At 34.7% G+C, this 13,742-nt stretch overlaps 1 protein-coding gene across 1 annotated transcript; it reads left to right on the plus strand.

The window, feature by feature from the left end:
* The first annotated feature begins 108 nt into the window (after nt 1-108).
* Nucleotides 109-12,305, plus strand: LOC138336104 (vacuolar fusion protein MON1 homolog A-like). Its single transcript, XM_069285405.1, has 7 exons — nt 109-467; nt 2,523-2,692; nt 3,194-3,632; nt 5,195-5,370; nt 5,849-5,969; nt 8,384-8,665; nt 9,212-12,305. The coding sequence occupies exons 1-7, from the start codon at nt 180-182 to the stop codon at nt 9,350-9,352; spliced, it is 1,617 nt and encodes a 538-aa protein (XP_069141506.1). The 5' UTR covers nt 109-179; the 3' UTR covers nt 9,353-12,305.
* The last annotated feature ends 1,437 nt before the right edge of the window (nt 12,306-13,742 follow it).

Consider the following 13,742-nt stretch of genomic DNA (forward strand, 5'->3'; position numbering starts at 1 on the left):
ACATTTCAAAACATGTTCAGGTGGGGTGGTGCATGCATTTCGATTTAATTTTGCTGTGTTTCATTCCTAAATATGTATCTACCAGTATGTCAACGTTTCCAATCTTAATCATTTATGTGTTTGATTGGGAAACAGTCCATGTCATAAAGCGTCGATTTGACAGCGATCGAACACCGAAAATGGCAGCGAAGAAGAAAGAGGCGGATCAGTTGCCTACTTCAGAATCTGAACAAGATGATTTTATAGAACCAGATCCACCGGTTGACGCAAATCAAGCCTCTAGTGATACATTTGTCAACATCGATTATGAAGATCTCGTAAATCCAGATTATGACAGTCATCCTAGCGGATATATCCACGACATCGTACGACAGGGATCGCACGACGGTGACGATGAGCAGAGAGTTGGTGTCGGTTCCGCAAGTGATGTCTCGACGGGAGAGGAGTCAAGTGAAGATCACACAGAGGTATTGATGAGTGTTTTGGTGTAATTTTTACTGTGAAATTGGTGCACAGACGAAATTTCAATGTAAGCCCGAACATTCCATTCACTTGTGTGGCGGGATTGGACAGGGTTGACCATCGGTGACCAAGTAGCTGAGGTCGAAAACAACCTTTTGGATTTAATAAATGCCGTTTATACCGTCATGACAAATACATAAACAAAACCATGACTTTAATACCAGTAATTATTTGTCATGTTCAACTTCCATAGCCTAACTTGCTAGCTTATATTTTGGTCAAATGTCAAAGTATTTGGTCACTGTTTTTCTGTTTGTCAAGCATATAGAGAAAGACTTCTGATCCTAGGCCTACCAACACTAGAATACAGAAGAAAAAAATCAGATGTCATACAAATGTATAGAATTATGTCTGAGCCAGAGAGGGAGCAAATGGTCAGGAGATTCAGAGAACTGAGGACAAGGGGTCACACAATGAAACTGGAGACCACGACTCAACCTCAGAAAACGCTTCTTTGCTGTTAGAGTTGTCGGCGACTGGAATAGTCTTCCGAATGACATAGTGAATTCCAAGACACTAAATGGTTTTAAGGCAGCTCTGAATGGGCATTGGAACAACATAAAGTTCAGCCCAAACTGCTATGCCACCAACTGAACAGGATACTCAATCAAACAATCACCAATTACCATGTATTGATATAGTAAAATAAAGCACTATGGGTGCATCATCTACAACTCTGCATATAAGTAGAATTAATTTTCTAAAACTAGACTATATACCGAAGTCAGATAAAAAATTCATGAATGTTAATAAATCTAAAGGATGCCAAAAAGCGAAGGCTTATGTAAGGCAGATACTGATATAACTGTCCAATTCCACTACATTTCTTCCTAAAGTCTTCTTCTGCTTCTTCAAGATCAAGAGTCAGACTCATAGGGTTGAGTGTATTTGACTCTGGGAGGTAGCATGAAATAAATGTTGGTTACATGTCATGATGATTTTTTTCAATATATATGATAAAAAATTGTTTTTTTATGCGTGGTAGGGAATTCCAGTCTGAGATGGTTCTAGGAAAAAACGAATATTTATAAACATTTTAGTTGGTGTAAATTTGGTTGTATTTGTGTGCTCCTCAACTTCCTCTATCTCCTTCTTTGCCCCTGAAGACACAACCAATCACAAATATGCATATTTCCCTGTTTTGTGGTCTCCCGATGCTTAAAACAGGGGTTGGCAATGCAAGCTTGCCAATTCTTGTAACAGGAGAGAAGAAAATGTAACGGCCAGACTGGGGTTTGAACCATGAACATTTGAGCACTATAGCAGGATGCTCGATCTACAGACTGATAAAGAGCAAACTAGTCACCAATCATGGACCCAGTCCAATTCCAATAAATACAATATATAATGAACTTGGAGTACTAATTATAAGGAGCAGTAAAACTCAGTTGAGATCTGGTTTTGCCATAATGTCTAGATAAATCAAAGGTCAAAATATAGGTCACAATGCTGTTTTAAATACATTGGTTTACTATCATGGATATTTATATCCACAGCATTATGTAAAATCTCCAAACTACAAAACAAGAAAATACACACAAATATTCCATATTATGCAGTATCTTATGATCTGCTAAAATATATGTTGGTGATATATCAATATTTAGATGATCAGATATTAAATCATAACAATTTTGACTTAGACATTCCGCTTAACCCAGGTATGTGTAATTTGATATTACAATTAGCTATTCCATGTACTGGTATGAAATTTCAACAACTACCTTCAGCTTGCAAAAAAGAATCCAGAAACATGGTTTATGGGAAAAGTTCAAAGGGATGGGATTATATTTTAAGCTTTTACTGGTAGTACAGGTAAAAAAAATCAGTATCCAATTTTTCTTTCTATTTAATTTAATACAAACCAACATAATACATCTATGTATATTTAAAATAAAGACAGGTATGTTTCTGTTCATACTCCATTAATTGTATTTTTTCAATTAAAAGTTCAACTAAAAGTTTGTTGTTTTGATATAAAATGTTTTATCAACATACAGATTTCAACAAAAGAGATATCACAAGCTTTGGAGGAGGTTTCAAAATTACAACACACAGAAATAAATCCAGAAGACCTTGAGGAAATTGACGAAGTTGATACCCAAGAATGGCGACAACGAAAAAAGCATGTGTTTATATTAAGTGAAGCTGGCAAGCCTGTGTATACAAGGTAAAACAAAGCAAAGATCACCTATTGTAATAAAACAAAGGAACAAATTAATTCAAGTTCATAATTCTGTTGTCAAGTGTAATCATATATAGATCTGTAAAATGGTTAGTATGATTCATTAATGCAGCATATTTATTGAATAAACTATCATTGATGTATTTTAAGTAGTATTTAAAATTTTTGAAATTGCTTTATGTATTCTTTTTCTTGTGGTTGGTGGGGAACATTGTTTCGATAAATTTTGTCTATTAAAAATCATCAAACTTTATCCATCAAAAGCAAGAGTGACAAAATAAATTTCAATAATAATATTTTCTTTTCTACATAAATACGAAAACAAATGAAGGAAAAACATGTTATGGCATGTTAAAATGGATTAATATAATTATTAAAGATAAAAGCCCTGATTTCAGGTTGGTCTATGTATTATTATATATAATATTCTTTTGTTCCATTAATTTAATGTTCTTTTTAAGAAAAAAAACAACCTTTTTTTAACAGGTACGGTAATGAGGACAAATTGGTGACAGTGATGGGGGTAATGTCAGCTTTAGTCTCATTTGTTAACGATTCCAAAGACGTGGTGAGATTCATAGTGGCAGGTGATCATAAATTTGTCTTCCTTATCCGAGAACATTTAATCCTAGTGTGTGTGTCTCATGGTGCCGAGTCAGCTCAACAAATTCTCCTGCACCTGTCATATGTGTACAATCAAATTCTCAGTGTTCTGACATTTAGCACGCTACACAGAATATTCAAACAGAGAAGGAACTATGATTTACGGAGACTTTTGACAGGTGCAGAGAAGTTCTTAGACAATTTGTTAAATATGATGGACACAGAACCTGGTATGTTGTTAGGAGCAGTTCGTTGCTTACCATTGGACAGTCAGGTCAGGGATAACATAGCTCAGGCCATTGTACAGAATGCTAAAGTGAAGGTAAGTTATCTAAAAAGGCTAACAGGGGAGATAACCAAAATATTATTTCTTATAGATACTCCCAAATAAACAGGGAAAGTAACTTGTAAGGTACCATCCTCATCTACCCAAGTAAACAGGGGAGATAACCAGTTAGTTATCATCATCAACCCAAATCAACAGGGGAAATAACAAGTTAGTTCTCTTCATCTACCCAAGTAAATAGGAGAGATAACTATTCAGTTATCCTCATCTACGCAAGTAAATCGGAGATAACCAGTTAGTTTTCCTCCTCTACCCAAATTAACAGGGGAGATAACAAGTTAGTTATCATCATCTGTCAAAATAAACAGGGGAAGTAACCAGTAAGTTATCATCATCTACCCAAGTAAACAGGTGAGATAACCAGTTAGTTATCATCATCTACCCAAGTAAACAGGGGAGATAACCAGTTAGTTATCATCATGTGCATAAGTAAACAGGGGAGATAACCAGTTAGTTATCATCATCTACCCAAGTAAACAGGGGAGATAACCAGTTAGTTATCATCATGTGCATAAGTAAACAAGGGAGATAACCAGTTAGTTACCAAAAAATCATCATGTGCATAAGTAAACAGGGGATAACCATTTAGTTATCATCATCTACCCAAGTAAACAGGGGAGATAACCAGTTAGTTATCATCATGTGCATAAGTAAACAGGGGAGATAACCATTTAGTTATCATCATCAACCCGAATCAACAGGGGAAATAACAAGTTAGTTCTCTTCATCTACCCAAGTAAATAGGAGAGATAACCATTCAGTTATCCTCATCTACCCAAGTAAATCGGAGATAACCAGTTACTTTTCCTCCTCTACCCAAATTAACAGGGGAGATAACAAGTTAGTTATCATTATCTGTCAAAATAAACGGGGGAAGTAACCAGTTAGTTATCATCATCTACCCAAGTAAACAGGTGAGATAACCAGTTAGTTATCATCATCTACCCAAGTAAACAGGGGAGATAACCAGTTAGTTATCATCATGTGCATAAGTAAACAAGGGAGATAACCAGTTAGTTATCAAAAAATCATTATGTGCATAAGTAAGCAGGGGATAACCATTTAGTTATCATCATCTACCCAAGTAAACAGGGGAGATAACCAGTTAGTTATCATCATGTGCATAAGTAAACAGGGGAGATAACCATTTAGTTATCATCATCTACCCAAGTAAACAGGGGAGAAAACCAGTTAGTTATCATCATGTGCATAAGTAAACAAGGGAGATAACCAGTTAGTTATCATTATCTACCCAACTAAACAGGGGAGATAACCAGTTAGTTATCATTATGTGCATAAGTAAACAGGGGAGATAACCAGTAAGTTATCATCATGTACCAAAGTAACAGGGAAGGTAACAAATAAATAATCATGGTCTTCACACATAAACATGGCAGGTAACCACATAGTTATCCACAGCTACTTATGGTATTTTCGATGTTATGATGAGTGTAAATTTAAGGTTTTCTATCATCAGTTTACAGTGGTATTTACATCAGTCTGATTAAGTTTTGATGTTTTGACTTATATATCTACAGGACCTGGTATTTGCCCTTATTCTAGCCAATAATCAGCTAGTTACGCTGGTGAGGATGAAAAAGTACTTCCTTCATCCTATGGACCTCCACCTCATCATCAACCTTGTTAATGCGTCCGAATCCTTCAAGGCAGCTGAGTCTTGGACGCCAATATGTTTACCCAAGTTTGACTCCAGGTTTGTCCAAGACAATTTGATTAACATATTATAGAATCATATATGATATACAACATTTGATTTAACCTGTCAGCAAGAGCCTTTCCTGTAAGATAATGGTTAATTTTTATTTGCATGATGGCAACGTTTAATGACACTTTACAAAAAAAGACTGTTGTAGTGAGGAATTTCTGAAGTTAATATGCTAAGTTAATATGTAATGTACGTTCTGATTTCATCATTTGGTTCCAACCATTTTACCTGTGCAGCATACAACTATTATTAGAACTTCTGGTATTACATAAGATGTTCTGTAGTCTTGAATTGTAATATATAATGTGTTTGTTATACATGTACATGTACTGGTACATATTTTTCATCCACTGTCTTACATTTATTATTGCAACAAGCATTGTCCTAATTTTATGTCTAAGTTCTTTACAAACTTTTAGTTTTAGTTGTCCTCTGTTGTCATACATGTATTTTCCTTTGGTTACAGTGGTTTCCTACAAGCACATATCTCCTACCTGGACGACAGGTGTGAAACCTGTCTTCTATTGCTGTCTGTAGACCGCGAGTCATTCTTCACACTGTCTGAATGTCGAAACAAAATCAAAGAGGTAAGTAGCATAAGTGAGCTTTACTTGGGAACATCACTATTAGATCTTTCAAAATATCTCATTGATAGGGCACATCACTATTAGATCTGTCAAAATATCTCATTGACAGGGCACATCACTATTAGATCTGTCAAAATATCTCATTGATAAGGCACATCTTTATTAGATCTGTCAAAATATCTCATTGATAGGGCACATCACTATTAGATCTGTCAAAATATCTCATTGATAGGGCACATCACTATTAGATCTGTCAAAATATCTCATTGATAGGGCACATCACTATTAGATCTGTCAAAATATCTCATTGATAGGGCACATCACTATTAGATCTGTCAAAATATCTCATTGATAGGGCACATCACTATTAGATCTGTCAAAATATCTCATTGATAGGGCACATCACTATTAGATCTGTCAAAATATCTCATTGATATGGCACATCACTATTAGATCTGTCAAAATATCTCATTGATAAGGCACATCACTATTAGATCTGTCAAAATATCTCATTGATAGGGCACATCACTATTAGATCTGTCAAAATATCTCATTGATAAGGCACATCTTTATTAGATCTGTCAAAATATCTCATTGATAGGGCACATCACTATTAGATCTGTCAAAATATCTCATTGATAGGGCACATCACTATTAGATCTGTCAAAATATCTCATTGATAGGGCACATCACTATTAGATCTGTCAAAATATCTCATTGATAAGGCACATCACTATTAGATCTGTCAAAATATCTCATTGATAGGGCACATCACACTATTAGATCTGTCAAAATATCTCATTGATAAGGCACATCACTATTAGATCTGTCAAAATATCTCATTGATAGGGCACATCTCTATTAGAATCTGTCAAAATATCTCATTGATAGGGCACATCACTATTAGATCTGTCAAAATATCTCATTGATAGGGCACATCACTATTAGAACTGTCAAAATATCTCATTGATAGGGCACATCACTATTAGAACTGTCAAAATATCTCATTGATAGGGCACATCACTATTAGATCTGTCAAAATATCTCATTGATAGGGCACATCACTATTAGATCTGTCAAAAATCTCATTGATAGGGCACATCACTATTAGATCTGTCAAAATATCTCATTGATAGGGCACAATCCATCACTATTAGATCTGTCAAAATATCTCATTGATAGGGCACATCACTATTAGATCTGTCAAAATATCTCATTGATAGGGCACATCACTATTAGATCTGTCAAAATATCTCATTGATAGGGCACATCACTATTAGATCTGTCAAAATATCTCATTGATAGGGCACATCACTATTAGATCTGTCAAAATATCTCATTGATAGGGCACATCACTATTAGATCTGTCAAAATATCTCATTGATAGGGCACACTATTAGATCTGTCAAAATATCTCATAGGCACATCACTATTAGATCTGTCAAAAATATCTCATTGATAGGGCACATCACTATTAGATCTGTCAAAATATCTCATTGATAGGGCACATCACTATTAGATCTGTCAAAATATCTCATTGATAGGGCACATCACTATTAGATCTGTCAAAATATCTCATTTATAAGGCACATCACTATTAGATCTGTCAAAATATCTCATTGATAGGGCACATCACTATTAGAACTGTCAAAATATCTCATTGATAGGGCACATCCACTATTAGATCTGTCAAAATATCTCATTATAGGGCACATCACTATTAGATCTGTCAAAATATCTCATTTACCATAGGCACATCACTATTAGATCTGTCAAAATATCTCATCCATAGGGCACATCACTATTAGATCTGTCAAAATATCTCATCCATAGGGCACATCACTGTTGGATCTTTCAAAATATATATCACTGAAAGTGATATTTAGATAGAAAAAATCACGAGAAGAGAAAACCATTAGACCTCTTTTCTCAGTATTCTATAATATTGTAGAATTTTCATAGAAGTTTGTGATATGGATACAGTATGTTGGACTAAGAAAAAAAATTGAAGAAGAATTAAACTTTGTAAAATAGAGTTGTATACCAGTGCTTTCACACCTATCATATTCACCGTGTGGATTACATTATTACACTGCACTGCATTGATAATCACAGCTTAGCATTGATGTTTGGGTGACTGCATTACACTTAAATACATTTATCATTGTAGCTTTGACTTTGAGACTCCAGTTAAAGATATCTATTGATGATATAATACTGTACCAGAAATTTGGCGCTCAAATATGATTTTGTCATATGCAATATTTGTTTGTCATTAATATAGCTGTAACTGGCCATTCACAATATGTACTAACTTGTAAAAAATGGATTTTCCACTGAATGTGCCAATATTTATAGTCCTATAGAATCTTACCGTGAGTTCAGTGTGTAATTGTAAATGTTATTTTCCCCAGCGACTACTGAAGTACAATGCCCTGAAGGCCATCAGTGACTCACTGATGAAGACAAGCTATAGTATACAACAGTGTGGTATATCAGACCTGCGACACTTTCTGTACAAGTCCAAACACATGGCACAGTTCACCAGTCCTGAGTTGGAGGCGCCGTATCTGTCGGAGACAGAACAGGAACGACTTTGTGGTCTGTACTTCTATCTTCATCACAGGATACATACGTCAGCTCGGCCGCTGAAAATACTGTACACTGTGGGCCCACATGAGACACTCCTGGGCTGGGTAAGATTTTCTATAATTATATATTAGTTACTCTGCCTTGCCTTGATTTCTCGAAAAAAAACTAAGTCAAGCTGACTTAAGTAAAAAAAATTCACGCAAGTTACATAAGGAGAAAAATTTAGGTTTTGACATAAGTCTATGCTATTCCTACGAGAAATTGGAACTTGTTATTACTACATCAAATTAGGGGTAAAATATAAATTCATAATTGATGCATGCTTGAATTTACTTATAAAACACACAGATATTCTATCATGAATTAATTAATCAAAACAATTTATTAAATGATTAAAAACAATAAAACAAACTCATTAAATTCATGATAGTGTTACATTGTTCTCCATAAAAGAATGTCAAAAACTATTTTTGAAAGGTGAATACAAAGAAAAACAGTCACTCTGTACTAGTGACACGTATATATGTAAGTTACAGATCTGTACAGTAAAGGAGGAAATAATTCATGGACTAATTCTCTGGATCACTGGTTGTATTTGATAACAATTTGTAGATTTTGTTATTCTGATGTTATGTCTGTTCGATATCCAGGTCACACAGAGTTTTGAACTGTATGCAGTGTTCGGACCACTAGTGACCAAAGTGGCAGCCATTCAAGCCATCAACAAGCTGTTACGATGGGTGAAGAGGGAGGAAGATCGTCTGTTTATATTAAACCATGTCACCTTTTGAAAACTTATGAAAGCTAACTGTGATACAAAGGAACAAATGGCTTATTGGCACGGTGATTATAGAAAACCTGTAATGGACACACTTATTCTGTAACATAAGGCATTACAATAGAACAAAATATTCATTGACTGTATAGTCCTGTTAGATAACAATTCACTCTGAACCAAAATACAATTATCTGTTATATGTGTTTTTCTCAAGTAAATGGAATAAAGAAAAGTCTATCTAATTAAATCATGAGGAGTCAATTAAGCTGGAAAAAACCCATTCCAATATGATTTTGGTCAGAACAAGTTATAGCAACTTCGCTAGCCAAGGGTATTAGTCCGATTCTCTTTCTATTACCCTTGGCTTATCTGACTTCAGAACGGGTGGTCCCGCACTGCGCCACCTGCTGGATCACCGCAGTTGCGCCCCTTCCATTTACGTAATAAGCAACCAATTAAAAAGCTCGTATCATTGTTGTATGGTTGAAAAAATGGCAGCGCCCTATGAAACACGCGTGTTGTTTGCGACAGATTCAAAATACCAAAGATGAACATGTGTGCGAGTCATTTGTTTATTAGTGAGTTCGGACACCAGTTTTTGCGTTTCATGCATAAGTTCTGCAGTGTCCAATTTTGTAACTAGATCGTAGTATATCTTTTAATAGTTTAATTTGTGAAACATAAACCATGCACGTACTTTCCAATCTGTTTGGAGAGCAACGTCTCCAAGACGTTCATTTAGCTGGTATAAAACATCTAATTGATTAAATAGATAATAATATAACTTCGCTAAGAGTTGATGTTGACAGACATACCTGATGCCTCATTATGCAAATGTAGGTCACTATATATACTACCGCTTCAGTTCAGTTTTGTTGACAAATCAAAGCTGCGTTTTCATTGGTCGCCTGAACCTAGCCGCATCCAATCACAATTTGAAAGCAAAAACACCTGTTCTGAAGTGAGATATGCCAAGGGTAATAGAAAGAGAATCGGACTAATACCCTTAGCTAGCGAAGTTGAAGTTATAGTTACATTGAATTTTTTCTGTAAAAGTGATGATAATTTCATGCAAAAGTCATAAAGATCAGTGATGTCTTGTTATTCTACCTTATGGATGAGTAGATAGTAAATTGTTACTATTAATTTCTGATCTTAATATCATTGTATAAGGAGTTTTGTTTTATACAGAAAGATTTATGTTCATGCAATATTATTGAAGTTGAAAATGAATCATGACATCACTACATGAAGACTACAGTTTGATTGGTATATAACAACTGATTGACAGCCAGGGTCATTTAAGGATGGGCTAGGTTTAGGAGGTGGAGGAAAGCCAGAGTACCAGGAGAAAATCCACCAACCAGCGGTCAGTACCCACTACTGGCCAGCAACTGCTGGTGCCCCACATGGGATTCTAATTGTGACCCAGAGGTGTAGAACTAATGGTAATGTCTGGATATCTTTTGTATGGAGCATGGTTGCAAATTTTACGTTAACGCCTGTTCAATTCAAATTTTGGTTTAAAAAAAAAGCTTAATGGCTTTGCAAGCTTTAATATCATATTTTTTGCTTTACAGTACTAGACATAAAGGGTGTTTTCTTAGTGCTCTCATTGATTACAATTGCAGCGCACAAGCCTGTATATACTTGTAGAGCATAAGATGATGTATGCTCTATGGATAAGTCTTAACTCTTATACCCCTGAAATTTCATAATGGACTGGTCTGGTCTTTGATTTAGAAGAGCCTAAATGTGTCTTCAGTAAAAGAGTTAAAGAGAGAATATAGCAACCATATAGTAAAGATCAAGAAATTCCCTAATACTCATTCCTTATGTCTCGATATTATTGCTTGTTTTTGTATAGATATATTAATCATTCTCCAGACTGCCTGACTTTGTCTTAACCTATTAAAAAGAGGCCCAGAGGGCCTGTATCACTCACCTGGTATTTGTAATGCCAAGTTGTGTTCTGAATACAGGTTCATTGTTTCTTTTGTAAAGGAATTTAAATATTTACCTCTATTTCCCCTATTTGGGGCCAAAATTTATACAAACTCTGTTTCCCTTCCCCAAAGAATGTTTCAGGCAGAATTTGGTTACAATCCATGCAGAACTTTATTAGCAGCAATTTAAGGGTTAACCTCTATTCCCTATTGGGCCCCACCCCTCCTGCCCCTAGGAGCCAAAATTTATACGAACTCTGTTCCACTTCCCTTTAAGGATGTTTCTGGCCAAATTTGGTTAGAATCCATGTAGAACTCGCACTAGTAGCGATTTAAAGGAAATTCCAAGTATAAACCGTAACAGAACTAGTTTGATATACAGGCCAATGAGAGCTTTGGTAAGGCTCGTCTGAATTCATAAATCAACCAGTCAAACAGTATAATCGAAAACAGCCCTGCACTAACATTTAGCTGTAGGTAGCAATGTTAACGAGTTTCTACAAGAAAACACCGGTGCCAAACACATTAAACTTTATACCTGTTTTTCTTGTTTTTGTAGATTAATGTGTTTGTGATGCTGTTTTTGTGTCTTACTAGAAAAGCATATTATTATTTTGGAATACTGTGATTATGTGTCCACTTATAATTCATATCAAAATTTGCTTGAAACTAGTCAAAATGGAACAGACTGAATGGAAACATGAGATGGTTGTAAATTTGGTGTGATTAAAAAATCGAAGATCATGAATTAATAGAATAAGTGCTGTAGCTTATGGAATATTATCATTTGTCAATATTTTCTTGATGTCTTAACAAAAGTCATCAATTTTTAGAGGAATTTTTGATAAAGGTCTCTAGTTTTAATCACTGCAGGTTAAATTCAAGTGATTTACCTGGGTTATACTAGGTATTGATTTCCTTGAGACATTAATTTATTCAAGTGTTCAGCTATTTATTAATGTTTAAAGTCTTATATTTGTAACAACATTGTCATATGAATGCAATCAATAATAAACCATGAAAAACATTACAAAATTTCTTTGTATTATTGTTGACGAAGACCAGGCTAGTATCTTGTACTAAGTTTTACTATCATTGGATGCCAGTGGGAGGAAACCGGAAGTCAAAAGAAAAACCTACATGACTTGACAGGTGACCCTAGTCCACTAAACCTGCCTATATTATTAGGTGTTTTTTTTTGTTTTTTTTGGGGGCCTAATATATATTAGGCAAAAAAAACAAAAAAACCTAATAATATAGGCAGGTTTAGCGGATTAAGGTGACCCCTGACCTTTCGTGTTGTGTCTCCTTGTGGTAGTGGACCATTTTATAGCTTTTAGTTCACAACTATGCTTGTCCACCTTTGTCATACAAGGTTAAAGCAAAGTCTCATTAAATTTGTTAAGAGCAGTTTCACAGGAGAAGTCTAATATAAGAAAATGTATACAATCCAATGTCTTTTAAAATTATTCATGAATAAGTTAACTGTAGAAGCTGACATTAGAGATACTACCGGTAAATATAGAATTATATACAGATGTCTGATTGTTAACCCCTCCAAAAAAAAAAGAAAACCAATAGTTAAATTAAAATTGTCCGAAGACATTTTATTGACTCTTGAGAAAATTCTCATCAAGCACATGTTAATCCAGGTAAGTTGTGTGTGTAAATGTGTATTAATAATGACATTATTACATTATTCTGTCCCCATCCATTCTAAACAAACCAGAGAACACATATACTTATACATTATCAACCAAATATTGTCATGCTTCAGTGTACCTCCTCATCTATGCATACAACTAACATTGTAGTTTGAATGTCTAACTTAGATAATAGATTCAGCCTTATTAAACAAACTTTGAGTTGCGGTAAACATACTTATTTTAGAACATTTTTTTTTAGCAGCAGGCTTACTATAGGTCTTTTAGCCCTGTCTTTGAACTACATGTACAATGCTTAATTTTGAAAAAGTGTATTTCCAGTATTAAACCACCAAATTAGTCATGCTAATGAATCATAATTTAAAGTTGTTCACATTGATTTGACTGTGCTAAAATAAATACGTTGACAGTATTAGTTCCACACCCTCGTCCCTAAGACCTCAGAATGTGTCTATAGGGGTAAAGTTCTATAAAATGTATTTGGTTGATTCTGATATTAACCTCATTCCCAGTAAATATATACAGATAGGACACTGATGACAGACACTCTGATTATTATTCATACAATGTACATAGCACCACACTGTTTCTGACAGCTAGTATAAAAAAAATCTGTACCTGAACAATCGTGAAAGTTTAAATTAGCAATATCATGTATCCATGAAGCTATTAGATTTTGATTTAATAAAATAGCCATGCGACAAAAAAGACTAGAGAAGCATCAAAAACATACTGAAAAAAGAATAATACAAAAACGGCTCAATCGTTACATGGCCTTTCACCTAAATTAACA

This window comes from Argopecten irradians, chromosome 12 (genome assembly GCF_041381155.1).
Source record: "Argopecten irradians isolate NY chromosome 12, Ai_NY, whole genome shotgun sequence".
Taxonomy (NCBI): Eukaryota; Metazoa; Mollusca; class Bivalvia; order Pectinida; family Pectinidae; genus Argopecten; species Argopecten irradians.